This window comes from Streptopelia decaocto (assembly GCF_964273445.1).
Source record: "Streptopelia decaocto genome assembly, chromosome: 7".
Lineage (NCBI taxonomy): Eukaryota > Metazoa > Chordata > Aves > Columbiformes > Columbidae > Streptopelia > Streptopelia decaocto.
Genome location: NC_138661.1, coordinates 23843209 through 23870537, shown reverse-complemented (window position 1 = coordinate 23870537; position 27329 = coordinate 23843209). Strand labels below are relative to the sequence as shown.

Sequence of the window (27329 nt, the reverse complement as noted above, 5' to 3'; positions counted from 1 at the left end):
CATACAGCAGCATTTATTAAAAATTTTACAAAATTGATTTATTAAAGCTTTAACTCATCAAACCATCTGTAAATTTTTGTGTAATTGTAACATGTTGCCATTGTGAGTTATACTGCTTTGAAATTGGCTCCATATTTTTTAAACACCCTGGTTTTGCTGATAGAACTAGCAGTTGCTGTGCAAATTCTGTTCTACTTTCCCATCAGGAACTTTGCAAGTGTCGTTGCAGCTCATGAAACTGAACCAGTTATAAACCCATCTGCTCCTTTCCACATGAATGTTTTAGAAGATCAGGAATGAAAAATATCAAGCCTTCTTGCTTAACTGACTAATTTCCGTTTTTTTTTCAGCTCGCTCTCAGACAGCAGTCCCATCGAAGGCGCAGTCAAAGAAAGAATCAAAGTGAGTGAGCGGTGGAAGGAGGCTTTATTTCACTAAATGTAAAGAAACTAAAATAAAGATTACTGAGAAACTATGAATATTTGTTTTAAAACAGAATCGAGCTGTGTCCCCTCCTTGTCCAAAGAGCTGTATAGCCACACTAAAGAAAGACTGAGTCAAACTCTCTAGCATCCATTACAGGGTAAGACAGTAATTATATACAGCAGAAAAGCTTTTAACAGATGAAATAAAACTTTAGCGACCTACAAAACCTAAAGCTGTAGGAAGGGGCTACATTCTTACCCTGAGATGCTGGCCAACAGAGAATCAGCAAAGTCAGAGCACTTGCTAAAGAACAATTCCCTTGTGAAATGTTTCAAAGTGGTCTCCATTCCTCCACTCTCCAGGGGTAGCTGTCCTATGAAGGATTAGTGTGTGTACATATATCCACACGACACGAGAGCTGTGAACTGCTGTATTACGCCATCCCCCTATATATCTCTGATATTAAAAATGCCTTTTGCATGAAGTCCAAGCTTGTAGTCCATTTCTCCACTACTCAAGGAGCAGAGGCATTCAGTCCTTCCTCCTCTTTTTCGAATCATGCTCGTGTTCTTTAGGGCGGCTGCTATCTGATGGCCGTTTAGAACCACCATGTTGCTTAGCTTCTTCCAGAAACTTGTCCAAACCAAATGGATCCTCCTCAAATTGAACTGGTCCATCTCTGCCCCTCCCCCTGGTGTTACGATCAGAGTTAGAAAACTCTTTGTCAGGAACAAACCTGCAGGAGGAGAGGTGATACTCAGTTGACTGTCACTTTGGAGTATCAATTAAGAATATCTCTTTATTTCCTTACCTGTTGGTCTTTATTCGAGCCTCTAAATCATCACCATAGATGTCCTTATCCACATTTTTACTTGGCCTGTAGATGTTTTGGGCCATATCCTTACCACTTCTCCAAGGTTGGTCATAAACATTATAAATTTCATCCTCTCCTCCAGCAAAGCCACTGTCCATACCCTGTGAAGAAGAACAAACAGCAGTGTAATACAAATGAGGATGCAAAAATTCAGCTAATTTATTTTAACATCAAGATACACTGATGGTGTCACACACATACATACACAAAGATGGCATTGTGTGATTTACCATTGATTTCAAATGAGTTCAAGCACTTAATTAGGATATGAGTGGTTTTGGGTCTGGCATTAAGTCCAGAGAACATCAGACAATTATTACAAGCCTCTGTCAAGTCCACTTCTGCTCTTCCAGCAAGCAGCAGGAAGGATTACAGGACATTCATTTTTCAGAGTAATGGATCATTTCAGTCTGCCCTGCAAGTACAGCTGTCTATAATAGCCAAGTACAGCCATACAGAAATGTATATTATTCAGAATTTCTGGAAAACATTATTTAAGCTGACTGATCCAAATCACAGAGGCTTATGTAAACTGTGAAAGTAGAAGTGGTGCCTGCTTGTTCACTTTTGATTCATCAGCTTTCCCTTCTGCCTGCAAGTCTTTTCACTGGAGATGTGAAAAAGAGTGATTGACAAACTATTCAGGGACTTTCTGAAGCCTAATCTAATTTTAATCTCTGAATAGTATAAAGTTCAGGGAAAATAAATGTTGCTGTTAACTATATCTTCAGAAGGATTTTTAACATGAGCAGTAACAGTAATGGGAACTTTTTACTTGCTTCTCTCTCAGAGCAGGTTTTCCTTATTCAGTCAGTACATTTGTCCAAAAGAAGAAAATGAGGTCACTGCAGCTTGAAGGCAAAATAGCTTCTTTCTCCCCACTCCCCAGTGAGAAAAAAAGCAAGAAAACCACTTTAATACAGTTATACATTCAGGATATTCCCTTTTTGTTGCATCAGCTATGGATAAAGGACATCAATAGTTTCCCTGCCAGTTATGTAGACACCCCTTTCAGAGTGCATCTACACAGTCCATGAGAACAGGATCCCTTTAGTATTCCAGCCATAGCCCCTGAGGAAGGATGAGCACGTTCTCACAGAAAGCTGCACAGCTGTGAAAAGGTATTTTTACCTTGCTCAGGTTGAACAGCCTCTGGTCATATTGGACTTCATTGGATGGCCTGGGGTTGGGTACCCCTAGGGCAATAACTTCACTGATATCTCTGTTTTCATTTCTCTGCAGCTTTGACCTGAATTAAAAGTGTTAAGTTTTATTAGGTCAGTAAACCATATTCCTGCCATACTCAACTGCAACTTGATCCTGTATTAGTTACTAACTATTTGCTTCAGGAACCTGATTTTGACTATTGCCCTTCCTTACTAGGTAACATTTGAAATTTGTCTCCTGGCAAAGGAAACACTTGGGAAAGTTATGTTCAGCTGGGCATGACATTTAAATTTGCTTTCTACTATCTCGAATTTACATCAAGCTGACTTGGTCTAAAATGTCATATTTATTTTTTGCAAGAACTAGTGTAATTATATTCTAGGAAGGCTGAGCAATCTAGTTTTAAGATATTACAGATTTTCAGTCTCCAGAAACCACTGGTGCGCAGAAATCTCACTGGCTTGGGCAAACAAGACATTTCAGCCTACACTTATAGATCCAAGCTTACTTCAAATGAACAGCTTCCAGAAACAAAGCCACTAAATATTCTGGTCTCACTGAGAGGTTAGAGGATCAAGGTTTCAACCTTTGCTGTCAGCATGTTAATTAAATCTGAATATACAGAAGTTCTGCTAAAGAAAAACCCACCCAAAACCAACAACCCCCCGTTCCTCGATTCATCTGGAAAACTCTAAATTTAGAAGAGTGTACTGCAGTCTGTCACCACAGTAATGCCATTTCATGCAATGAATGAACCGTGAACACCAGGTTCCGATGTAAACCACTATCTCCACAAGGTAAAATTCAGACACTTGCATCAAGCAAAAGGAGAAAACCCAGTGTAACAGTTTTCCTAGTGGGGAAGGCAGTGCCAGTACAGGAATAAAGCAGCTTTCTTCTGCGACTCACCTTTTGTCAGGGGCTGCCCTGGAAAGATTTCTATCATGCTGTCTCTCTTTGCGCCGGTCGTGTCTGATTTCATCTCTTTCTCTAGCTTCGCCATCCTCTGAACAAATGCAAGATTGCTCATTAAAGACAAATATTTGAAGAATGAATAACTATGCCACAGACACTGGTACAGTGATTGAATTCAGTATTCTTTTACAGAAGTGACCCTTAGCACCACTTAAACTGTTACACTTTAAACAAACCGAACACATGGAAAGCCACAGCTTTCTTATGCCACAACTGTCCTTGATGAGAGAGTTAAAGCAGGCATATCCAACAACCGTGTTCTAACTTTCAAGAGCTTAGAATATTTTTTCATCTAGGAATTAATATCGTAAAACACCTACAGATCATAGTATCATACTTTCACATTTTAAGTGTAAAAATATTGTTCAAACATGCAGGCATCAAAGCACCTTGAAGAATGTTCTGTGACTCACTGTCACAGATTCACTCAGGTTGGAAGGGAAGGGAGTCTCTAACTCAGCCTCCTGATGAAAGCAGCATCAATGCTGAATGAGTTCAAACCAAGTTGCTTAGGCTTTGCACACTCAGCTGGGGAAAACCTCCCCGGGCAGAGATTGCCACCCTCCCTGGGCAACTTCTTCCCACTGCTTATTTTCCTCATGGTGAAAATTATTCTCCTTGGATGTAGCTGGAACCGCCTTCTTCAACTTTTGACCACAGTGTTATTCTTCCACTGTACAGCTTAGTGAAGAGCCCTGATCTCCTTGTCAGTATGGGTAAGCTTCCATTAGGTCCCCGCAAAGCCTACCTTCTCCTGGCAGAACAAGATTCATTATCTCAGCATCTCCTCACTGAGCGGATGCTCTAGCCCCTGACCATTCTGGTGGCCTTACACTGAACTTGTTCCCATTTATCAATGTCTGTCTTGTACCTGGGGACCCATGACTACACGCAGTATTCCAGATGCAGTCTAACAGGTCACCAGTAAAAGGAAGCGATAACTTCCCTTGACTCACTGGTAACACTCCGGCAGAAGCAGCTTAGTATGCCCTTAGCATTACTGCCACCAGGACACACTGCTCGCCTATGTTCAGCACATGGTCCCCTAGGACTCCCAGGTCCTTCTCAAGGACGTGACTCTCTAGGCAGTGAGTCCCCAGCCTGGTGGGAGAGGTTTGTCCATCCCAGCTGCAGGATTTGGCATTATATGACCATAACCTCCACCTTTTAGTAATAACGGGAGACTGTAACCGCTCTGTAAGTTCAGCATCTTGATCTTTGAAATGTCATTTCAATCATTATTACAATGGTTATGATTTAGATTATCAGTTTTTGGGCCTAGTGGGCAAAAGAACTACAGTTCTGCAAGACCAGTTATAACAATGCAAGAGACAGAATATTGCATTTACCATCTTTGAAAACTTAAAGATGGTTTAGTTCTCGTAAACGAAATCACTCTTCATCTGCAACAGGCCTTTTCAAAATAAAAAAATAATTAGAACAGTCCGTAGAAGCCATTACTTGTACTGATTGGTTAACAACTCTGAAATTCTCAATAATGTTCTAAACCTGTATACCCTGACATACTGCTGTGAGGTTCAAATTCAGATCCCATCAGACCAGTGAACTAACCAAATTCACTGGCTTATCGAGTAAAGACATGAAGAACAGATGTCATGCTTAGAAATTACAGTTCATATTTAGGTATTGTAAGTTCTTGGGTTATTTCTCCAAACCCACACTTTAGATTGTGCTAGGAAAACAAAACAAAATAAAACCCAACATAGCATCTTAATAACATATGAAAGTACCTTTTTCAACATGGGTTTTGATCCCTGCTCTTCTCTCCCTGGCTTTCTGAGCCATTTCTCTGAGTTTTTCTTCATGTTTCTCTTTTTCCTTCTGAGCCATCTTCCTCTCCACCTGGGCACGCATCTCTACAGCCTCACGAGCCTGCACACATAAGACATAGTTGAGAGAAAGCTAGCACCTGGGATGCAAACAGATCTTTTGTCATGGAGTTATCTGGTAAACAGGGCAGGAATGAAGCCACAAAGATGAAGTTCAATGCCAAACACCCACAGCAGTTAGAGCTGAGAAACAAGACCCATGACCACCAATAGTTTAACTCATGCTGAGCCAATGATTCAAAGATACTGTGGATAAAATCTCATGTCTTACGTTTGGCCAAGAAGCAGGACAAATCAAAAAGCTATAGCCTATTCACAGCTGATTTTCCCAAGGAAATAAATATACAAAGAAGATAAAACCACATGGAACAAAACAGTTTAAACAACCACCTGACCTTTCTGTCAGCTATGTAGAGAGCCTCAGCAAGCTTGGCAAAATTTTCGTTAATATGAACAGTCTGCAATCCTCTGCCATCTGCAGCCAGACGCTTGTCTAATGGAATGGTGTAACCCTATAGTGGAAACAGAGGCAGTTACTCACAGACACTAACTTATTCGTGACAAAAAACATTATTATATTTATTGTGTAAGAAAACAAAAACACACACAAAACTCACAACCCATCATTAATACACCTCAATGGACCTTTTATACATACTTTAAATTCATACCAGGTAACACTAATCTCCCCTCCAATGCCACTCTCTCCAAATCTGAATCACAGTTTTCCTTCAAGTTACATCTTAGTACAAACGACAGTTTTTGATTGATAAGGTCCACTCTTTTTAATAAGTTTCCCAGCTCCTAAGCTATTTGTGCTTAAAAATTGTTTTCCCTAAACTGTTAAAGATGTTAGCTGATTCCAAATGAAAAAGGTGGAAGGCTGCCAGCAAAAGCAAGATACAGTAAATGCCAATTTTGCCTTCAAAAGCTGAAACCTAAAAGTATTTATAGATGATATTTTAAGATTTTTTAGAGAGCTCTACAAAATTTTTTGCTTTGGTTTTAGCATCTGTAACCTAAAATTTGATCTACTAATTAGTGTCAGTCCCAGTTATACAGCTGTGTTGGGGTAGAAAAAAAACCAACAACATCCAAACATGCAGCTTTTCCTTCCTCCCTTTGAAGAGGCTGCCTCACAACAACAGCTTGGTAAGTTTGAGAATGATTAGACCAGTTCCTGCAGCAAATTATAGATTCTTCCTTCTCTCTGAACATAAACTTACTGGCTGATAAAAATCAAAGGGACAGAACATACCTACTCAAACAAGAAATAAGAATAGGTAAGCTAACCAGTGATGAAAATGAATTAGTAAAATAATGCAACAAGAACTTCCCAGAAATTCCAACCACAGTACTAAAAAGAAACATGCTTGGTTCTCTGGGAATTACCCTTCCCTTCTTGTTTCAATGGCTTTACTTTGTGGGCTCCAGAGACTTTGGTTTCAGACTCCACATACTTCACTATTATGGGGATTTTAACTAATGCTATTTTTTCCACTCAAAATACATAATCTCTACCGTGAAGTAATATACTATCTCTCCGTTCTATATTCCCATCAATTTGACAACCGAGATAGGCCGAAGAGAAAAAAACTGAGCTGTACAATTGTGTGTTCTCCATGATGGAAGCAGCCATTTTACCTATATCTAGAAGTTTAAAACCAGTATTATTCAGGCTTAAATCATTCCTAGCAGTCTCCCAGCAGAGTGCAACATAAGAAAGGTGAATTTATGACAACTTAATTACCTTTGCATTTTTCCAGTTTGAAATGCATGGAGGAATTTTCCACTCTTGCTGCTCTTTCACAGTCATCTGATTTAAGAGAGGAAGCAAAGTAATCTTTAGGTTTATAGCAAAAGAAAATACTGTTTTCTTTCCCAAAGGCAGCTATGAAACTATGGAAATAAATTAGAGTGCAAAGTTCAGCACACTGCTACAAAAAAAACAAGCCTTCTTAGCGGCAATAATGTACCTTTGCCAACGCTGAATAAAGTCATGACAGCTTTTCAGCCATCCTTGTAAACTTTCATCACACAGACTGACTCACAACGAGCTTGTTAACATGCACATCTAATGGCAGTTCAGGTTGTAAGAAACTCATGAACCACCATCACACTCATCTCTCAGAAGGCAGCTAAGCTTGTAACAAACTTGTGTTACTAAGGATTAGCTTAACAGTATTATCTAAAAGCAGTATGAGTGTACCAAGGCTAAAGCCTCAAGCAACTCGTTCCATGCCACAGACAACTCCAGCACTGCAGTCTTGCATGAAATATATGAAAAATCTAAACATCCGACAAGGTACATAGGAAGAGAACTTTCAGAACTACCTAAAAAAAACCCCAAAGATGCACCAGCCACCAAGATTATCACTTGACATCCCATCAAAAGAGCAATAAAGAGAAGATGCACAAAAATGAACTAGACTAAAGTAGAATTTGTGAATCTATCTAGAATTCAAAACTGAGAACAGCTATGGCATTTCATACCTTTCTACTAGGAGAGTGCATTACAGGTGCTGGAGGAGAAGGCGGTCCACGTGGAATCTTCTTGTTAATTCTGAACAATTAAGAAAACAATCAGCATGTTGTAAATGGAAATAAACTATAGAATCTTTTATTTGCCATGAAGAAGTTTTGAATAGTTACTTGAATCTTGGAGGCTCCATAGGGTCCTTCTGCATTTCCACCATCCGAATAACTCTCTGTTTTGCTCCAGAGTTGAAGGCAACGCCTTGCTGGGATGGTGTGTACCTGAATAAAACAATCAAAGCACTCAGTTCTCTGCACACAGCTGGATACTCCTTTCTCACCTCCATTTCCACCCAGTTCACTGCTCTAGCTGCATTTTCACTTTATCCACACCAGTTTAAAACTTTTCACAGAATCACAGAATCGACTGGGTTGGAAAAGACCTCAGAGATCATCGAGTCCAACCCTTGGTCCAACTCTAGTCCGTTTATTAGATCATGGCACTAAGTGCCATGTCCAATCTCAGTTTAAAAACCTCCAGATACGGCGAGTCCACCACCTCCCTGGGCAGGCCATTCCAATGCCTGACCACTCTCTCTGGAAAGAATTTCTTTCTAATATCCAGCCTAAATTTCCCCTGGCAAAGTTTAAGCCCATGCCCCCTTGTCCTATTGCTAACTGCCTGGGAGAAGAGACCAATCCCCACCTGGCTATAACTTCCCTTCAGGTAGTTCTAGAGAGTGATGAGGTCACCTCTAAGCCTCCTCTTCTCTAGACTAAACAACCCCAGCTCCCTCAGCCTCTCCCCATAGGTCTTATGCTCAAGTCCCTTCACCAGTCTTGTTGCTCTTCTCTGGACTCGCTCCAGCACTTCAATGTCTTTCCTGAACTGAGGGGCCCAGAACTGAACACAATACTCCAGGTGTGGCCTCACCAATGCAGAGTACAGGGGAAGGATCACTTCCCTTGTCCTGCTGACCACGCTATTTTTGATACAGGACAGGATACCATTGGCCTTCTTGGCCACCTGGGCACACTGATGGCTCATGTTGAGCTTCCTGTCAATTAGTACCCCCAGGTCCCTTTCTGTCTGACTGCTCTCCAGCCACTCTGCGCCCCGCCTGTAGCGCTGCAGGGGGTTGTTGTGACCAAAGTGCAGCACCCGGCACTTGGCCTTATTGAACTTCATCCCATTGGAATCAGCCCATTTTTCCAGTCTGTCCAGATCCCTCTGCAGAGCCCTCCTGCCTTCCAGCAGGTCGACACTCCCTCCCAACTTGGTGTCATCAGCAAATTTGCTGATGATGGTCTCAATCCCTTCATCTAAATCATCAATAAAGATGTTAAATAGGACTGGACCCAACACCGACCCCTGGGGAACACCACTAGTGACTGGCCGCCAGCTAGATGCAGCCCCATTCACCAGCACTCCACTGTGAATGCCAGGAGGAGGTAACTGCACAGAGGATACACTGGACTGAATGCACAGAATCAACTACACTAGACAGAATATATCCACCCAGGGCTATATTCTCCTGTTTCAACCTAGATTCCAAAGCAGAAGAAACAAACTAAAAGAGTACACAAAGCATGTCACAATACTCTTTGCCTATGTCTGTGAATTCCTAGTGAATACTTAGTGGTTATTAAGAACCTCTTCACAAACTTTTTTGCAGAATTCACCTCAGGCCAAGTCTAACCCTGCCATGGAATTTTTCTGTGGTGGCAGCAGAAAATCATCACAAATAAGTATCAGCCTCCTGGGAATTACAAGTCTTTCCAGTTGCTCATTTTATATAAGGGAAAAACCTTGTTACATGCCTTGTCCTGGGTTGAAACTCCCAGTAAAGACTGTTTCCAGGACAGCATCATTTATAGTGCCCCCTGACAAAGCTACATTTTGTTGTTCTAATAATAACCCCGCCACAACGTGCCACAACTTGTGACACGTTAAGACATTTTTCAACACACTTCAAACTAGGTTATCGTTAGCGGGTTAATTCAAAATACTTAAGCCAGTTTCATATTAGTTCCCGAAGAACATAATTCAATAGGAATTTATGTTCTCAGAAATTAAAGGAATATCCTAATTTTAATCAATTTTACATGTAGCAACATCTTGCACACCCACCAGCACTACATACCGAATGTACTGTGCAGGAGCTAGTTTGTCAGCTGCTCGAACTGGCATGGCTGCTGCAATTTTTTGGGAAACTGATTTCTCCAAGGCTGCTCTTGTCTTCTCTGTTATCTGAAGATAAAAGTACCACAAAATGCATCTCAACACAAATGCAAGACACATAATGTACCTCTGATAACTACATACATCAGTGCATATAATACCTCTCTAATTGTCTCCTCATCTGGTCTTTGCAGTTCAGGATCATCCACATTCATGACCTCTTTTGGCACAAGATCTGTGTATTTGCTGTAAATAATCTGAAAGACAGTGTATTTTATTAGTGCTGGCAAATATGAATAAATGTACATATTTCAAAGGAAATGTCCCAGGCCTAGATTATACCTTAGGTACTAATTAAAACTTCCATACAACTCTAAACGCATTATAATTACATATCCTTCAATGACTCACATAGAAAAGGAATATACTCTAGACCGCATTTTACAGATGGAATAATCGAAAAAAAGAAGCAATTTGATTAAATATAATAACGTAAATCACTCTAAGACCTGGGATTAGACACCAGTTTCCTGCTTCCATTTCCTATTGTTTTTCTTATTCAGGCTCCCCAGACAGAAAAATCCACATCTGTACTTCAGTTTTCAATGATTAATTAAGAATTTGATACAAACTGTTTTTTAGCATCTAGATTTTTTCATGTCATTGCATTTGCTATGTTCTTGAAAAAATAAATGCTTAAGAAACATTTTCTTTACACTTTCCCTCACATAGGTACTTCAGTGTTCATACAACATGCTGTGACTAGCTTTAAGCCCCCATTTTCAATGTTTCAATGTGGGGAAATAACATTATTAGATGGCTACAAGGAAAAAATTATTGCGTTACATTCATTTTTCACATTTGTCCAGCAAAATAACATTAGAAAGTCTTAGTTCAAAGGGCTAAAAGTCATTACAACTATTATTTCAAGCTAATCATAAAGTACACATCCAGCTATGAGACTGACCTTTAGCCTCAGCATTAATTTGTCATACAAGAGCTTTTTACTGCTTCTCAACCTTCACTCTTAAAATTTTAATCCTTTGAATTAGTACCAATAATATCCTGGCTTCTCAGATGCTGAACGAAGGACATCTGAAGAACACTTTTCCTCTACAGTAATTAACTCTAAGTCCAAATATCTTGCTGCCTGAAGAACAACGTATGCTGAAAGAGCTCAGAGTATTCCAGAAAACAAAGAATTAAAAAAAATAAAAATCTAAGAGATGCTCTAAAACCACAGTACACTGAGGGACAAATGAGCTACACAAACTAGTTAAACTCTAAAATATTGCATGCAAGTGGCAAGCTGCATTAATGTGGAAGAAATCCATAATATGGATTAAACTAGCCTGAAAATACCCTAATTTTTGTCTTGAGCAAAAACCTGATACTCTTGAAAGCTCTATTTTGAGTCCTTTTTTGAAGCATCATACACAGGCAGAAAAATATGCTGCACAGTGTTGTTCTTCAACATATTTACCTTATTTTAACAGCAATGTAAAGTATGCCCATTCACTACCATTTTTCATCTATGAAGTTTAAAAGGAAGCATCAGCCTGTGTTTCAGATATTTCATTTTGATTGCTACTGAAAAGCAGAATCTCCTAGGCAGAAACAAAACACTCAATTTTTGGTACAGCTAGACGATTCCTTCTCTGGCTGGGGGAGCCTTAACAGGCAGTAATTAGAAATCTGCATGCCTGTGTCAACAGGAACAGAACAATCTTACCTAACTAGTTGTGTAAAATACTGTAGCTCATGGTAGGATTTAGACATGAATCACACTCAGACTTTCACAGACACCTGATAGAGGCAAGTGTCTTGACAGAAATGTCTTAATTTGTTATATATAAATCCCTCCCCTGAACATATTTTATTATATATATCCAGAGCAGCCCTGTACAGCACTCCTCAATCACACATGTAAATTGAGAAGCTACCAGCAGGCATTCCAGAATGAATTCCTTCCTTGACAAAGAACGGTTTCTCCATATGAAGCACATAATATTTTAGAAGCCATTACAATTATCTGGTTGGAAGCCTGGCACACACACCAGAGAAAAAAAATAGCAATAGGCTCTCAAAATAAGCTCTACCACAAATGTAAATACATTATGAGTTACATACTTTTGATTATTTTAGTTATATTCATATTCTCTTAACTCATTCTATCACTGTGACAGGAGTTCCTTCAACAATGGAACTAGTCTCTTGTGAATGTTTCAGTTGAGTTCACCATCTTGAGATAAATCTGTAGGTAAGATTTTTTTCTCCTTTAACATCTAAGCTGCAGCCGTGGGCCACTAAGAAGAAATCCAACTCCTGCACAGAAAAATCAGCCTTGCCAGAAAAAAGTAATGGACCTAATAATTCCATTCCTTGATTTCACTCTCTCTTCTGTCTTAATAAAAACACAGGAAGCAATTATATGTCCTTATTTTCCTAATAAGGCGAGAGGGTATTAGTCTCACCAGAATATATCCATTATTGATGCATTATTTTAGCCTGGCTTTTAGTCACATCAGTAGAGAATGTATTGGAAGAATCTATAGAGGTACAAGAGCTAACCACACAGCTAATGCTGGAAATCCTTCTTCTGGACAACCAGATGGCACTCCATCCTCGGATCCATAAGGTCATGTGTCCACGTTCATCAACATTATCCAGCATTTTGTGTCTAGCAGACTTTCTGCCAGCCTCAAACAGGAGGCTTGTCAAACTATCTCATTATGTCAGCATTTTTCAAGGAAAATTCTCTGAAGCAACTATTTTTTAAATATGTAAGGGAACAGATGCAAGAGAGATGAACCACTGCAATAACAGAAACTGCTGACAAGCCACCAAGATACAGGGGCTGGGTGATGGAACTGCTGCCTCTACAGGAAGGCAGAATATTAAATTCAACTTCAAAAAAATCCATAAGCTGTAGCAAAAGCAAAATTTACTTCTTAACTCAGACCAAACAAGTAGCTCATAGAACAGGATCAGGAACTCGATCTCATTTCTGGCAGGCTACTGAGTATCTATTTCTCTTAGCTCTAAGTATTAAGATTGAATAATTATTTGAATTATGACTGCAGCTCTTAGGATAATGAAACTTCTGTATGTAATCCTACTGACAATGTACTATCAGAAGTTCTCTCCTACAGAAAATATTCCACAATATTCAACACAGATCATTGAAGAACTGCTCCCTATGAGATCTCTGCTAATGCTTCCTCCCTCCTGCAAAACACATCAACCAATAGTAGTGAAATTGTTTCAAATATCTCATTTCCCGCAGTTTTACCCTGACCCTTGAACCACAATACTTAATTTTTATCCTCAGCATTTACATCCAGCTGGATGCAATCAGAACCAAGCTGCTCCAGAAGGCAGAGCTTAGGCTTAGGAAACCCCAATACCAATTCTATAGAGTCCGCTTTTGGAAAAACCACTCATCTCTTCCATCCTGGTGAGTACAGCCACAAAATGAGAATATTACTGCTTCCTTATAGATGCCATATGGAAATGAATGAATGAATGCTGGTACAGATCTTCAGTAATTGAATATGACAAATGTTAACTTTACCTTTCTAAGTATATTCCTGATGCTGAACCAAATAAGGCACAATGAAAGATTAGTCACTTTTTGCCTAAGGTATACTATCATTACCAGTTCTTTTTCAAACATACTTAGATCCCTATCTGAGCAGTTCTATTGTATGAATGTTAAACCTCATCCTACAGGTAGGCAAGGATGTAGTTAACAAGTTGTACAAATTAGGGTTTAGCTACACTGTGGTGATGGCATTTTTTTGGTTTTGTTGTTCTTGTTGTGTTTATCAGTACAATTATTAATTCTTGTCTACTTATCTACTCCAAATTACTTTTTCTGCTTTGGGATAAGTCAAATTTCTATTTAGTATCAAGTATCAAATATTTCGCATTACAAGATTCTGTAAGAGTAGTTAATATTTTAGTGCCTTCCTCTTGATAAATAAAGACACTCAATTTAAAACAACAACAAAAAAAATCCATTAAAAAAAAGATAGATTCTCTGATATTCTTAGAATTCTCACCCTATTTTTTGTTTGAGAGGTAAAGTTCACCTTTTGTTTTTCTGCTTAGATATTTTTTTTCCCTTCCTTATGTACAGTAAGACATGAGGCATTTTACATACCAATAAACTTTTCAAGGCATCCTAAATTAAAGCTGGACAAGTCAAATTATTTTGAAAACAGCTATTCATATCTTTCCACTAAAAAACCCTCTGAAGTTAACCCTCTTTTTAGATTTTCTTTGGTTTAGCCTATTCTTTACAGGAGATGCTTGCTATAACAAGCAGCTGGTCAAACATTTGGTCATGGCTTCGCACTTTTTTAGTCCCCAACTCCTGCTTAAGAGAATTCAAGTTTTAATGAAATCTACTGTTACGTTTAAAAAGACAGACGTAGATACTCCTCAAAGTCAATGTCAGAGACCCAAGTAACTGGTCTCCTCAGTACTAGTTAGGACTTCTAGATAAAGTGTCATCTCTTCATTTTCAAAAAGGCTACTGTGTACAGGAAACTGAAGTTGGCTCCCATTGAACTTGATGAGAATCTTGCCATCAATGAACTTAACACAACAATTTTGGAGTATAACCACTGGCAATACTTTCTGCTACAATTAAAAAAAAAAAAACAACACAAAAAAATTGAAAGAGCTCTCAATACTGAAAACAGCCATGAGCTTCAAATGCTAAATGAGCAAGACAAAAGGTGTAGCATTCTGAAAGCTGGACTGTGTTTTCTTGTTTGTGTGGTGATTGTTGTTGTTTTTGTCCCCCATCTCTACACACTGAAATGAGGCTGCCTGCAATCAGGTCGGTTTCCAGTTTCTTGCCTTCACTGGAAAGCTCTCCAATGAAAGTTACTGAGCTATCAGGTAAGTTTCGAGTAGAGGCTCTCACCATTTTTGCCTTACCTTTTCATTACATAAGGGAGACTATCACGTAGTGATGCCCATGTCTGTCTAACTTTAAGAAAGCAGGACTGTAGCTCAAGGAGGCAATCCATTTGTCTAATACCAGATCAATGAGTTTAAGTATATGTGATGCATACATATCACTTCTCCAAGTATACATGCCAGCCTACATACTAAAGAAATCTTACCTTGTCCTTTGATTGTCCTTGTCGAGCAATTGCATCGTATTTTATTTTTCCCTCTGCATCCACCTGCACAGCCAAAGCATTGGACATTTTCTTCTTTCGGCCCATATCCAATGGATATTGGGCCACATGAATTTCTGGGAAAGCACCCCCATCTCCAAAATCCTACACAAAAGAAATAGTGAATGAAACACAAAAATAATGTTATAACATTTGCACACGTGGAAAATTGAATGAAAGAATGGACTGATTTTAACAAAACATTGCCAGAATGCTCTAGTAACTTTATTATTTTACCTGGTAAGAGAGCAGGGGACTACAGAATTTACTGAAAGAAAAGATACTGAAGTGCACACACATCTTGCAGTAACTATTCTCTGCAAAGAATCTTCCACTCAATGTCCCACATTCAACAGAATCAATGTTCAAGTATTAGGCAGAATAAAACACGTCATTCCTCATATTTTTGCATAACTCTTGATCTATTAAGAACAGATTTTGTTTTTTCAATTATAGTATTCCAGAATCACTGGACAAAGTTTATACTTTGGAAACATTTATAGCTCTTCAACAATCTGCATTTATTTATGAGGCAGAACGGAGCCATTAACAGTCTTTTTGACATGCGTATCACTTTGTGGCCCAGAGATGATAGAAGCTTTTTGAAAATCTTCATCTGATTTCTTAAGAAGTTCTTTTGCTACCACTTAAAAAGAATAAGCACTAGAATATTAACTTTAGTAATAAACCATGTAGGGATGGAACTAAAATGAAGGTATAATTTTTAACATCATACACTTTATTAAATGCTGAACCTACATAAAAATGTTTTACTTTAGAGATATGCCAGAACTACTACCTGAAGTCACCTGCTCTTGCACTAATGCATCACCATGGTAGTGTTGAGTCCATCTTTACAAAAATGGAACTCAAGCATAAATGAAGGCAAGGCTGTCACCAGGTCATGCAAGGATGGCATTTGGGGACACACAAATTAATGTATCAAAACCTCAACAGCATGCCTTGTCCTAAGAACACTGACTTCTGACTTACCAGAGCAGGTCTCAGATGTTATTATCAAGTACCATTTCAAAATCTTTTGTGGCTCAGTGAGAAACTATACTAAAACAATTTTGTAATCAGAGTTATCCATCTGTATTTTGCCTTCTACCTTTTGACACTTCCAGATGAAATAACATTAAACTGGCAAGGATTACAGCTAAATACACAGATCATTGTCCAGAACCCTTTTTTCCAGTAACATACTTAAACAATGAATTTTTGACAAATTTTTAAGTTTCCTTCCAACTCTAACAATTTTCTCCCTCACTAGCAGCTTTATTTCTACTCCAGAAAATATACTTCCCATACACACACGAGGAGAGACACTACTACTACAATGTGAATATAAATATCTACCTCTAGTGCCCGTGGTATCCATCCTTTCCGGTAACCGTATGGGGGAGGTTCCCTTCGTGATGAGACTAGAGCAGTCTGCCTGGATCTTTGAGCTCTTGCTCTTTCTTCTAGCTCAAGCTGGTCTTGAGACAGCTGGGTTGGAGCAGGTAAGAAACTGCACACCCACAGTCACCACCAAAAAAAAGAGAGACATAAAAAGTTAATTCTGATAATTTCACGCTGTGACACTCACTTATGCTTCAGTCTACTACTAAATTAATATTTTCTCTACAATCACTCCATGCAGATTAAGAAAAAATTTATGAAATTTGAGTATTGTTCTCATAAACCAGTGGGCAGTAACTCCTGTGATTATAGGGGGAAAAACAATGTGTGCTCCCTCAGCATTCTAGAAGATCCCTACAATATCTGATGTTAAATTAATCCACATTCACATCTTGTTTGAATGCGAGTGTGTAACAACGCCCATTCTTTGACAAAAATGTCACACAGCACTCTGTATTCTTCCCACCACTACGGAGCAGAAAAAGAAAACAAGCCCTTAGTCCCAAAGACTTGCGCTTCCTTTCTCTCAAGGCAAACGCCTACAAAAAGATCTGTCAACAAGCTCCTTCCGTAACTCCAGATACCTCCTGGCCAAGACCAATTGGTCGAAACATAATTTCTTGACTTCCCATTTTCCATCTCCTCTAGACTGCGGGGCCCTTCTCCGTGTTGTATAAGGCCGCGCTACCCTCCGAGAGAGCCGGCCTTGCAGGGCAGACCGCCGAAGCTGCACCCCCGGGGCGTGCGAGAGATGCAGCGGCTCACCACAAACACCCTTCGCCCTCGCTCACGGTGGAGACCCCCGGCCACCCCGCCGAGGCAGAGCAGCTCCTCCTGCCCGCAGAACGCACACCAGGGAGGCAGAGCCCTGACCCAGAGGCAGCGCCAAACACCCCTCACGCCCGGGCACGACAAAGCAGCACGACCCAGCTGGTCCGGCCCGCCCAGCCCCGACTCGGCCCTCGCCGCCCTCCCTCAGGCCGCGGCCCGGCCTCCTCGCCGGCCGGCGGGCCCACTGCACAGGAGAGACCGCGGCCTCGCAGCGCGCTCCCTAGCGCGGCCTCTCTTGTCGGCCGGAGCCTCGCAAGACGGCTGGGAAGCCGCAGGCAAGCCAGGGAGCACAGCCACCCATCCAGACTAGCTAAGGCTGGCCAAACGCACCTGGTAAGCGCCATCTTGCCGCCTCCGTCGTCTTCCCAGGCGCCAGGCCGCGGGGCAGGGGAGGGGCGGGCGGGGACGGGCGGGGGCAGCAGTTGCGCATGCGCCACCCCCGCAGTGCGTGCTGGGAACCGTAGTCTGGGTGACCGGAGCCGTGAAGGTCCTTTGGGCACAGCTGCGACAGAAACGGGACAAATACACTCTTTTTTTAAATTATTATTTTTTTTTTCTGACATCTGTGTATTCAGTTAGCTTACAACAAGTTCAGTAACTTTATGGTGCATCCAGCTGTAGGTGTCCAGGTAGGAAGCCGAAAATATAGAGCAAATACATTGGAATAAAATTTCTTACTCTGATATCTGAGACTTAGATATTGAATTGGGACATGAGAGAGAAAGAAAGAAGAGAGATTGAAAGTAGTGTAAAAATATATTGATTTAAAATGAAAGCTCCCACATTAAATGCCAGGAGTTGTCTGTGTTTAATGGGAATCCATACGTTACATATTAAATCACAACAAGAGATGCACTCTTTAGAGTATAATCAAAAGGTGGAATAATGAAAAATATTTGTCAGGGAGTTGTAGTAGATGGGAGCTGGATGGAGATTCACGTGGGTAGGTTGCTATTAATATTTGTATTGAAGTGGTAGTATATGTCACCATATAATAAACACTGAAATTTAGTTATTAATTAGTAACTGCTATCATTATGTTAGCATCTAGTGAGTCAAAGTGATAAGAGTCCCATTTTATTAGGTATGGTTCATCTGGAAGCGAAACAAGCTGGACACCGAAAAAAGGGGTAGAATGATTAATAAATAAATACAATCTTTATTAGAAATAAAAAAATCTTACCGTAAGAGGCAAGAAGATTATAAGGCACACTAAATGTCCATCTTGCAGTCTTCTAGTCGTTGTGTCTGTTTTATTGTCTAATCTGCGGGGCAGACCAGTCCTGCAGACTAAATTCATTTGCTACAGTTTTGAGGATGGGGGAGATTTGGAGGAAGGTAAGGACAGCCTTGTTACAATCTTTCTATGCCAAAACTCACATCACCTCCAGTGGGAATCAGACTTTGGGTTTGCATTGTGGTGACAGCAAGTGTGTCATCACTTCTATGCATGACAGATGCTTCCCCTTCACTCTGAGGCAGCTGGCCTCTTATGAACACTTTGGACAAAGCTAAGGATACAAGACTTTGACTTGTATTGTTTATCAATAATTTTCCTGAGCAAAACTCATCCATCATCTTTCCTACCCATTTCTGTCAGTCTTTTAGTTACAGAATTGCTGTTGTCACATCTGGCAATATTGCCTCCTGATTCAGGAGCCTACTGTCACCATTGGAAGTTGCCTGGGTATCTGTTCTCCAGCTGTTATACTAGTCTCAGCTGAAAAACTTATCTTTTCTCCTTCCTACTTTGATGTTTCTCCTTCTTCCTTTGCTGTGAGGCATTTTTAGTGTTGTATGGTAAATATACAACTTTGTGAGCTATTTTGCAACAGTTTATATGACAGCCACAGTACAAAATTATTGTTTAGAAGTTAAAATTGTATGTGAGCAATCTGCTTCTGCTCCTGCACGAGGCAAATGCTCCTTTGGTTTCCTCAGTCTCATAGCTTGTTCTTAGATTGGTGCAGTCACTTTCTCTTTGCAGACGGTGAGCTCTTCATGCTTGCAGCTGTTTATAGCTGTCTGGCTATAAGAAACACTGGTTTGTTTTAAGACTTTATTTTCTTCCCCTTGAAACTCTTTCTGGTTTAATTTTGGTGTTTGAGTTGGCTAATTTTGAGTTTGTGAATATGTAAGGCTCTTAGCACTGGAAAGAGTGGACCATATGGTACAAAGGGGCTGTAGAAGCTTATTCAAAACCATATGGCTTTGTAAACATATCATAGTCTTTATTTCATGCATATGCTTCTAATCCAGCTGTGAATAACTTCTTGTCCTTGCCCTGCATTACCTAGAAAATGCTTACATATGCGGTTTAACTGGTCAAAAATGTTTAGTGGGATTAAAAAAAAAATTGTTTTTGAGAAGTTCTGAACTCAAAAACTGTGGGAAGTTTGGAAAGTTTGAATCTTTGCAACATTTTCAAAATGGACCATTCAGACTTTGTTGTAAAGCAATGTTTGTTGGCCAAGTGTAGTCTGAATGTACTTACTTCTTTGAAAGTGGGAAAATTCTTAAAACCAGAATGTGCTTACTTTCTGATTGAATACCTTCTTTTTTAATGCAGAATGGTCTTTTGGTGTGCTTGTGGTTTGTTTGTTATTTGTTCGTTTGTTGTCCAATTTTGTTCTTCAACTGAGAAAACAGTTCAGTTTTTGTGTGAGATTAGCCACCAGGTGAAATAAATATATCATTCACATAGTTGTCCTTAGACCTTAGTACACCTTCCATTACTTCTGCCTTCTGCTTCTCGTGATGTTTTGATTAAAGAATTAGCACTGTGCAACACCTGAAGACGTATGCTATCTGGGTGGACAACTGGTTGGCATTTCAAAGAGCAAAGGAATTGTCGGCAGTGGATCAATGCTGTGTAAGGGTATTCCTGAGGAAATTACAGAGGAACGGACACTATGACTTGTACTAGTCATCATTTTCATCAGCTGGCAATAGTATGAAACTGCTGTAGATAAAATTTGCGAATGTCAAAATGAAAGGCTGTAACACTGAGAGGAGAATCATCCAGGGTGAGGTAGATTACTTGGCAAGTGGGATACGTTAAAACAAAATGTGTTTCAATACCACATTGTGCAAACTTCTGTGTCTGGAAATAAGAAATAGGGGGTTAAGTACAGACTGTCCTGGAAAACAGGGATTCCAAAAAGGATTCAGAGGGGTTATGAGAGAGAAGTAGCTTAGCATGAATTTCTTGTGCTATGAAGTAACAAAAAGCCACGTGCAGCCCATGGATGTGTAAGTAGGGACATAGTGAACTCTAGATGGACTTCGTTTTGTCCCACTGTTCAAGTTTGTAAAACAGTGCTGGAAGACTGAATAGGGTTTGAAGATGTCGAGGGTTTAGATTGCGGGGTGACAACAAACACCCTGGCAGATGTATTGTTAACCTCCTCTCCCCCCACACACTTCCCCCTTTTGCCCCTCCCTCTCCCCCCTTCCCACTCAGGACAGGCGATCGGGAGGGAAAGGAGGACAGAGAGAAGAGAGTTGGAAAAATTAACAATGTTTTACTAATGCTACTAATAAGAATAGAGAAAATAGACAAAATATACAAAACCAATCTTGAAAGTCTCAGCAACTGCAGAGCCAGCACCCAAAGTCCTGGATTGGACTCTGCAGCCAAGCGGAGCTGGATTCAGTCTGTCACTAGGCCTCAGTTTGCAGGGATGACTAGCAAGGTCCTCTCCTAATGTCGGCCATAAGGAAAAAGGGACGAGATCCTCGTGATCTCCCACTTTTATATGAAGTATTCAGGTGAATGGAATGTTATACACAATTGGTCAGTTTCTTGGTCATCAGTTTCTCCTTGCCCCTCTCCTGAAATGTCCATCCATGCTTATCAATAAGTTTGCATTCCATTGCTATGTTTACCAAAACATGTATCTAGTTCTTCAGGAAAATGCAGCTAATATGAAGCTTTAGCTGTCAGGCAAAATTCACTAAAAGAGAAACCTGTTTTTTAACAAAACCAGGACAGAAGACTACAAAGATAATATAAAGCTAATATTGACTGGAAGCAAATAGGGGAAATCAAATAAGTAAACTTGCTTTGTGGTGAACTTTTAAGAGGTAAATGTTGTATTCCAAAGTTAGGATGAAGTGAACTCCATTTATCTGTCCTTATTGTCAATTACATTACAAGGAGAAATGATCTGAGTAAGCAAATTAAAACATTTAGTATGTTCTGCTCATTACAAAAAAGATTTTGAAGATATTTGATCATTTCATATGTGTACCTATGCAAGTTAGAAATGGAAGATCCAAAAGCACTTTCTCATAGAGAAAGAAAAAACAAGAACCAGTGACTGAAAATGGAAATTAGGGAAATTAAAATGAGAAATTAGGCAGAAATATTTAACAATGGGAGTGATTAACCTCCGGAAAATTCTGGGAGGTGTTCACTTTCCAATCCATCATCTTCTCATAAAGGCTGAAGTCTCTTGGGAAGAGACACTTCCATTATTACAAGCCCAAGCAACCAGAGCTCATACAGGAACAGCCAGTGAAACATAATGTCCCCCAGTATATACAGCACCAGACAAGAGAAGTTAATATTCTCTTCTGACTTGTGAATTTGTCATCTTTGTGCATCTTCCTGTGTCTCCTAGTTCTGGACTTTTTTTGGACCAGACCTGGTAATGGTTCAATGACACCAACTCTTGCAGAGCTCCGACAAGAGGAAACACTAGGCAAGGAATGGCTCTGAGATCCTTAAACACATTTTCCCCAAATATATGTCTGTCTCTAAGAAAGAAGGATGATCTCCTTTTTATTTTTATTATTATATTTTTTGCTTAGCGTTTCTGGACAGTAACGCTATCAGGTCTCCACATACGTCTCTTTTCCCAGAATGATCACACCAAGATGATCCTCTGTGTGGCGAGTATGGGGTTCAGGCTCTGTGGAGAACTTAATCCTTGGCGTGGCTGCCAGCAGTGACATTTTTAGTTTGATGTGTATACCACAGCTGGTTTTGAGAATAGTTTTTTGGAGCAGATTTAGGCTGTTAAATCCCCTGCACCTTTTTTATCTACTTCAGCACTTTTCACATTTGCAAATGCAGAATTAAATGGTTCATGAAATATCTTGTAACAAAGGAAGATGACAATACAAAGTAATGGAATAAGCTATTGTTAATATCAGACATTTGTATGCCTAACAGTCACTGCACGTTGTGGGATAAAAAATATCAAAATAAACAACACTTCTCAACTCAAGGGATAAATTATGCCACAGGTAAGATGTTAAACAGTGAAAAATAAGATATTTACCTTGATGGAAAGGTTCAGCCACATCAGCAAGCCCTGCATTTCACAGTCCCCTAGAGGCTACAGGCAGCGTTCAGAAGGAATAATTATAGCTGGGGGAAAAAGATCAGAAGGTCTATTAGTGCTTTCATAAAAATCTTTAGATTCTTCAAGCCATGTCTGTATTATCTGGAATGACTTGAAGGGAGGCTGTTTTAATTTCTATTATTTGTTTTACTTTGTAGAAAAGTAAACTTTCTCAGATAGGCAAAAATGATCTCATGTACTTCTGTAACACCTTCCAGACTCCAGGGTGTTTTGCAAATGTTTTGGAAGCATTCCACTCCTGGATAATAACCATCTTTTAACATAAGACATGGTGGCCAACTGACACTTCCCAGCAACCTGGAAGAAGAAGTGGAGTATCCTTTAGCCACCAACAGCTTCAGAAAAGTAAAGTGGAATTTTTTTGCCAACAGAAATTATAAGACATAGGTATGGACACGGCATGCAATTGTCTAAACTGATATTGGGCAACAAGGTTGAGCAAAGGCCTTGAAGGAACAAAATACTAGTAGGAGTGGATTTTGCAGCTCACCTGAAGCACAGCTCTCCAAGCAGCACATCACTTTCTGTTGTCACATTCTGACATTGTTCACTGCTGACTCAAAGGGACTGAATGACCTGGAGCAATGGGTGTGTTTCTTTTGAGAGATGCCTTATCCAGATACAGCTCTGTACGATGATTGGGGAGAAGACCCTATTCTAAAATGGGATGGCTCCCAGAGCCAGCTCTGAGCTTTCTGTTGCTGATATAAAAGCAAAACCTGCTAATCTCCAGTTTAAGCTGGACCAAGACTGTGTGTGGGTTTGGCCTGGCAGGAGACCTGTTAAGCTTCCTTCTGGAATTGGCTCCAGGTAGGTTGTTTTGCTTCCTGTCTTCCATGTTGATTTGCACATCTGTCCAGCCTTATACAGAGACAACTGTAATATTTATTTTGGTGGCCTGAACTAACCAGAAAAGAATCAGAAAATATTTCTGAAGTACAGATCTCTAGCAGCAGAGATTCCACCAGCTGGATCTTCAACTTGTATGAATTGACATTGCTACAGTGACTTTTAGAGCTGAACTTGTTTACAGCTTCAGAAGGTGGATTTGCCTCAGTATTTCTGTTGCTGACCATCCACAGAATGTGAGGACAGAGCAGAAGAGTGAAAAAGGATCTGCCGGGTCAAGCTGTTCTTCCCACTGCACTGGTAGCAATTTCTCCCCATGTCTCCTTGTTAAACTAGTTCTCTGGGCCCACAAAATCAGAGAATCACCTGCTTTCTCAGACTGTTTCTCTTTTCTTCTGTACATGAGGGATGTCTGGTATAAGTGAGACTTTCCAGATATCTTGCCATGTTCTTCACCAAAGGGAATATAAAAAAAAAGTTTGATTCTCAGCAGGGAGGGTTGATACTGACCTTCTGTCCTGTGTTCAGGCAGTCTGGCTGCTCCTCTTGCTCAGCTGCTTGGGACAGAGAGGCCTGAGTCCCTGGGTTTGTTTCTGCATTACATGAGGTTCACACCTGGTATGCAAATGTTTTCAACAAGAATGAAAAGGAAATGCTTTTTGCTTTTCATCTTTCACAGCAATTTGGGGTAATCTGAGATTTAATTTATTCACCAGTTGAAAGGGAAAGGGAAATCAAGCCAGCATCTTTCTTTTGTGCCAAGCTCTTTCTTGCTACCCCCGTGCAGGCTCACACAAAAGAGCTCTGATCACTCTAACTAGGTGCTTGTTCTAATTATAGAAAGATTCAGCGTTGGTTACATAATTGCCCACTGCACATCGGCACACAGCATTGTTATACTACAAAAGCCTCTTTTTTTCCAACTCCCTCTCCACAGCAGACCCAGAGTCAGCCTGTTTAACCGAGAGCTGCAAGGAACAGAATTAATCTGAAGTTACCTCCCATAGCTTTTCCAGGAGAGGCCATCAAAAATCAGATACTGATTCGCTCCCTTTGCTGGGAGCTTTGCCAACGCGTGTGATCCAGCGGTTAAAGCAGGGATTGATACCCTGGGCAGCAGTCCTAAGCATTCTGGGTGGAAGCAGCGAGCTGTGATCAGCAATCAGTGGTTGTGCTGAGGATACAATCTCTATTTTGTATTTTTATATGCAGTAGCACAGTAATTTTAAATGGATACTCCACTAATACACCCAGTATCATCCTGAGCCATGGAGGTTGTGAATTTACAAACACAAAAATCTATAGCAAAATCTCCACAGGTGGTAGTAGGTACAGGAGTAGATATTTTTCACATGTTTCTAAGCTTATTTTATTCTGTGATTCAGAGTGGTTACTTCATGTTCAGCCTGCACTTATTTCTCTCTTATTTTCTCATCACATGCATGGCTCCCTCACTTTTTATTTTCTTCCTTTTTTAACATCACCCTCTAAACCATAAAGCTTCCTTCCAACAAATAGTCTTTCCTAGGCATTTTGTAACGATCCGAGACTAAGCTGGGATGCTTCACTGCACCTGCAGGTAACTGATGTTCAAAAGCTCCTATCTGTCCAAGAGGGGAAGAAACTGATTGAATTGTATAACCACTTTTGCCATGATGTGGCTGATGCAGCAACTGAGCATGTGGACCCTGTATCCTCAGTGTGCTGGCGGGTGATCACCCTTAACTCTGCCCTTCATAACTTGTAGCTGCTTTGTGAGGGAGCCCACGTTGTGCAGGCAGTTCTGTTAATGTCTGCTGCAGGGGACAAGTAGGGAAAACAAAAGTGAAATGAAGCCAAATGGAAACAAAAGGGACACCCAGCAAATATTTCCAATATTACTTTGGTCTTTTAGGAAGATCTTCGACATGCTGTTGTCCCACAGGCAGGGAGAAGCTTACTTTTACAGCACTTTTCACAGGGCTTGGATGAAAAACCTTTTCGTCCTGGAGGAGAAGCTGGTCATCAGCATCTTTCCTTGAGCATAATGTCCCAGTTTATTACTCCTCCTTCTAGAAGCTGAGACCTTTTCCTTCATAATTTGAGTGTTTCTAGATCCCTTTTTGCCCTGTCTCTACCTTTTTGGGTGCAGCTGTATCCCTGCAAATATGAATGGTAACACAGTGTGGTGATGCTTTCCTGAGTTTGTGTCATTGTTTCCAGAACCCTGTTGGAAACTTTAACGCTCAGAGAATTATTACAAACTTTTTTGGGTTCATTCTGGTTTTGGTCTCTGGCATCCTTTTAAACTATTAGGGATTAACTGTGATAGCTATGTCCTTAACTTTGTCCCAAGTACTTAAAATTTTCCACTGTGGGTTCCCAGGTGTTACTGAATTGCACGTTCTATCAGAAAGATACTGACTTGAGACCAACATTGAGTTTCCTTCTTTTCACAATAGGGGGAAAGTTCAACTAGAAATGCTAAGTTTCAAGTGGGTGACTATCAGACTAGGTATTTGCTCCAGGCAATACGAATCTCTTACAAGATTTATGATGAATCAGCAACATTTTTTCATTCTCTGCTTCATTCTTTCTCTCTTTTATCATAATCTTTATTGCAAGAAGACTTCGGGGAAGAGATTGCTTTTGCATTGAACCTTGAATAAGATAAAATTTATTACAACTTTCATTTCTTATGTGAGAAGCTAAAGGTTAGCTGCAGAGAAAGCTCTTTTTTTTTTTTTTTTCCCCTTCATTCTGCAATAATTTTCCTTGTTGCCAACAGCTTGATGAACACAGTTGTACTGAATCATTGTCTTGGGTGGAGAACAGCAATTTCTGACATACTTATGATACACATCTCTTTAGCCTTTGGAATTACGCCCTTAAATATAAGATGATATTGGGTAACCATGTACACACTTCACCAAATGATAAAAGCTAAGTACAGCTGCATAGTGTATGCTATCAAATTTATGCTCCTTGAGTCTCTGACTGCATGATGGACAACACTGTTTCATGCTCAACAGGAGCCGTATGAGTGCTCGACTCTATTGCCAGGAGCCCTGTGGGGAGAGCACTCGCTCAGCACTGTGAACAGACACGGTGTTGCAGCCCATGCGCTGTGGCTGAGTAGGTGGCTGTGCTCGCACCTATATCGTGACGTGTTGCAGACTCACAAGATAAAATGTACTTGGTGCCCTGGTCAAACCGACATCCAGCACCAGCGCCCCTCCAGTACCTCTCCCAGGTATAGAAAGGGAACACTCTGGTATCCGAGTTTGGTATTTCTACTGTCTCGCGTGATTTCCAGTGTATGAAAACATATCTATATCTATCTATCTCTATCTCTATCTCTATCTCTATCTCTATATCTATCTCTATATCTATATCTATATCTATATCTACACACATATCTTCTTTTTTTTTTAAGAGCACAGAAAACGGCTTTTCGGGGCACTGTGCCAGGCTGGGAGCCCCGCTGGTAAAGCGGATATGGTGTTGCCTCGTTGTACACTGAACGGAACGGTGCTGCCCGTGCACCTTCTCTTGTGTAGCTACGAGGGGGAGCAGCGCGCACCCCCGCAGCAGGCTCAGCGCCGGCCGGCGGGCTCGCCCAGGGGCCGCTGCTCGTCCAGGGGTCGCCGCTCGCCCGACTGCCGCGCCACCGCCGCTCCGGGAGGCCGGTCGAAGACTACATGTCCCAGCAGGCCGTGCGGGCACGAACGTACCATGTGCCAAGCGTAG

The 27329-nt window shown here is 40.5% G+C and overlaps 1 protein-coding gene across 1 annotated transcript; it reads right to left on the bottom strand.

The window, feature by feature from the left end:
- Nucleotides 1–407: 407 nt before the first annotated feature.
- Nucleotides 408–17794, bottom strand: SNW1 (SNW domain containing 1). The gene is made up of 14 exons (XM_082058831.1): nucleotides 17710–17794; nucleotides 16504–16657; nucleotides 15088–15249; nucleotides 10111–10206; nucleotides 9912–10018; nucleotides 7945–8049; nucleotides 7786–7855; nucleotides 7043–7108; nucleotides 5688–5804; nucleotides 5194–5335; nucleotides 3377–3473; nucleotides 2432–2549; nucleotides 1238–1401; nucleotides 408–1162 (listed from the first exon to the last, which is right to left on the bottom strand). Exons 1-14 carry the CDS (start codon nucleotides 17721–17723, stop codon nucleotides 958–960), a joined length of 1617 nt encoding a protein of 538 aa, XP_081914957.1. The 5' UTR covers nucleotides 17724–17794; the 3' UTR covers nucleotides 408–957.
- Nucleotides 17795–27329: the final 9535 nt, after the last annotated feature.